General features: G+C 29.2%; 1 protein-coding gene across 5 annotated transcripts in view; it reads left to right on the forward strand.

The window, feature by feature from the left end:
- Positions 1–3,299, forward strand: part of LOC106456946 (axonemal 84 kDa protein-like) — a 63,357-nt gene that overhangs the window by 37,887 nt on the left and 22,171 nt on the right. For 4 of the 5 annotated variants that reach the window (XM_022382742.1, XM_022382740.1, XM_022382744.1 and 1 more), the window contains one exon: positions 2,184–2,306. In XM_022382742.1, the coding sequence (XP_022238450.1) occupies positions 2,184–2,306 (123 nt within the window). The remainder of the gene's footprint in view (positions 1–2,183; positions 2,307–3,299) is intronic. The other variant, XM_022382743.1, reaches the window with a different exon arrangement.

Below are 3,299 nucleotides of genomic sequence, written 5' to 3' on the forward strand. Positions count from 1 at the left end.
GCAAATAACAGGAAAAACCTAAAGTACTTTGTCAACTAGCTGATTCCACAGATTTAAAGTAAACATAATTACTAAAAATCTAAAAAGATTGGAATGTTGATTTTGTATTTAAATCAAGAAGTGAAGTAACAAAGGTTTATTAAAGAAAATATATTTTTAACTGGAAACATGATGCAGTCAGTATTAGTGAGACATAAAATTTAAAACGATAAGCTTATTTCGAGCTTTAAGAAATATTTCATGCTACATATACTGAAACTAGCTCCAAGGGACTACTTTTGTAACTTGATATGAATTGGTTGTACAGTATAGATATTCTGATGTGATTATATATGTGTATTTAAGAGGCTAAAAAAATGCTCAAAAAATTAATTTTGATTATGATATTGCATCATTGATCAAAATGTACTAAATATAAATTCTTCACCTAAAAATTAAAATAAAATTAAATGAGGATAAAAATTCTTTTAACATGAAAATTTACATTAACAAATTAAAATACTCTGAGAACAACTCGTATGCAAAATTTACTCTAATGAAAATGTATGTTTAAACATTTAAATTCAATGTGAAATAACTATCTTAAGTTTAATATATTACATTTGGAAATAAAATATGATTTAGAATATAATATTTGAAAAGACATGAAATACAGTATTTAAACCAAAGTTCTGAAGACATTTCGATTTTAAAATAGAAAGACTTGAATAATTTTACTCTTTAAAAAGTGATATGATCAAGGTATGCTACATTATAGCTAAAGGAAAGTTTTGACATTTCCATTTTAAAATAGAAATACTTGAATAGTTTCACTCCATAAAAAGTGATGTGATCAAGGTATGCTACATTATAGCTAAAGGAAAGTTTTGACATTTCCATTTTATAATAGAAAAAAATACTTGAATAGTTTCACTCCATAAAAAGTGATGTGATCAAGGTATACTACATTGTAGCTAAAGGAATGTTTTAATGATATTTACATTTTGATTTGAAAATCGAATGAAATATTTGTAGGATTGTACCAGAGGAATGTAGGTGGCATTTCATCAAGAACATTATTTCCGTTTAAATTACATTTAGCTAACTTTTGGGGTTAGGAATGGCATTGGAAATGGATTGTAAATTGGGACTCTTGTCTAGCTACTACAAAAAACATGCTTTGGACTTTGGAGGCATGGATATTCCATTAGAGTGATGGTCAAATTTTACTTTTAAGTAAGAGATGGTTGTAGGTGATGCTGCCTTCCCTGTAGTCTGTCAGTAGGGATGATTACGCGCAAGTAGCCTTTTGTGTAGCTTTCAACAAAAATTCTGAAACATGCTAATTTTTTACTTACAAATTCAGTATTTTCTCTTTGTGTGCATAACTGCAGAAGTCTTTCCAAGTATAATTCAAGGTATCTTCCAAATATAAATTGCTTTAACAATTTTTTTTTATGTCAATATAATTGTATAGTATCAAGAACTACATTACTCCAGTTTTGTGTTTGTTTAGATGTGCTTTTATGTTATTAAATGAATGATGCATATTATATTTGTAACAGATGCAATAGTAAGTAGTCATTTAGAGAAATGAAACATAATATCAGGAAACAAATGTGTGTGTGTGTGTGTGTGTGAAATACACAGATATTATCGGAGTAGAAGTTTTAAAGTTGTAAGTAATGTACAATTTGAGTGAAACAAACTATAAAGAAAATGTGAAATGCATGTTTTATCCTTGAATGCAAGCAATCTTATGTTATGAGCTATTATCATTATTATCTATTATTTATTTTAAGAAAGCGCTTTAGATACATCAGAGTTAAAACCTAACAGCTGAATGTTTTAGAATGTAAGCCTTCCTTTGTCACAGTAAAATTCCTCAGTACACCCTCAGTTACATAATATTTACTTTTCTAAAGAGCTTTGCATATTTCATTTCAAAAATTAATCTAGTCATAAGTTAATAAAAAACCGTTTTTGGAATAAAATATTATTACAAAGGCTAGGAAACTAGTTTTGACACTTTTGTATCCTCTTCAGTCCTACAGAGTCATCTGAGAAGACATTTGCCCTCACAGCTTATGTGATGCCTATAGGATTGAAAAGGGTTGAAACAAGTTTCTTAGTCTTTGTACTAATATTTTGTTCCAAAAGTATGTTTTAAACTACCAATCCAATTATATTTCTTTCCCTCCCAGAAGAAACTACAGAAGAGATTGTTGACCTGCATGGAAATACCATTATTGGTGGTGTTTTCCATGTTGATCTTCTTCAGCTACCAGCCCAGCCTGTCAAGACAAAATACTGGCTTTTAACTCAAGGTACTTGAATCAGTGTAATCACTTGAGAATATGTCAGACTTAGGTATTGTAATGTTGGACAGGTCTTCTTAGATTACCAGCAATGGTTATGGTGGTCTTTTGAATGTAATATTATTAAATGCATTAAAAAAAAATATCTGGATGGTATAATGTTTTATGCAATCAGTTGTATATATTTATACGCGTATGTCACTGTAAAAGTAAAGTAACTATTCCTTTCAGTTATCAATCAATACATGCTGTTTGGAACAAAAAAAGTCTTTAATTCTTGTAATGAAAAATAAAAATAAATGAGTGTCATTTAAACTTGTTAATATGTGAACATTTGTGCCTGAGGTTTGACTTTGTAATGGTCTAAACAAACTGCTACTACAACCAGGGTCAAATAAATACAATTTATTAAATATAACAATAGAAATAAAAACTTTAAAACAACTAGAAAACAAACTTTACAACTTACAAAAAAAAATAGTAAATACATTCCTGTTCAGGACAAGGTACAACCATTAATAAACAATACAACATAAATCTCAATGTGATTAATTTAAATAAATATCAAAGAAATTATGAAAAGGAACAAGAAAAATAAAAAATCTTATTCACCAGAGAATAACACAATGTATCAAAATTAAACTACTTTTCAGTATCAAGAACAATATTGAACAAAAATTAGCAATAATTCTTTCTAACTATATCTCGTGAAGTTACCCATTTTCAAGATCAAGGAAGGCTATTGAACCTCATGGTTAGACCATGAGGTTTAAATCTCATGTGACTAGCTATTACCATAAATCTACATAATCATCTGTATGTCACCACTAGGGGAAGCTTGTGTCAGTTTCATAATACAGTGAAACCCAGATTTTATGTGCCCCAATTTAACACAAATTCGTATATAACGCGATGGGTCATTAACTCCTTCGACACAGGCTCAGTCCGTGGGACCGACCTCGTAGCCATAACCGCGTTATAGTTTACATACTAATAACTTTT

Source organism: Limulus polyphemus, unplaced genomic scaffold (assembly GCF_000517525.1).
Source record: "Limulus polyphemus unplaced genomic scaffold, Limulus_polyphemus-2.1.2 Scaffold274, whole genome shotgun sequence".
NCBI lineage: Eukaryota > Metazoa > Arthropoda > Merostomata > Xiphosura > Limulidae > Limulus > Limulus polyphemus.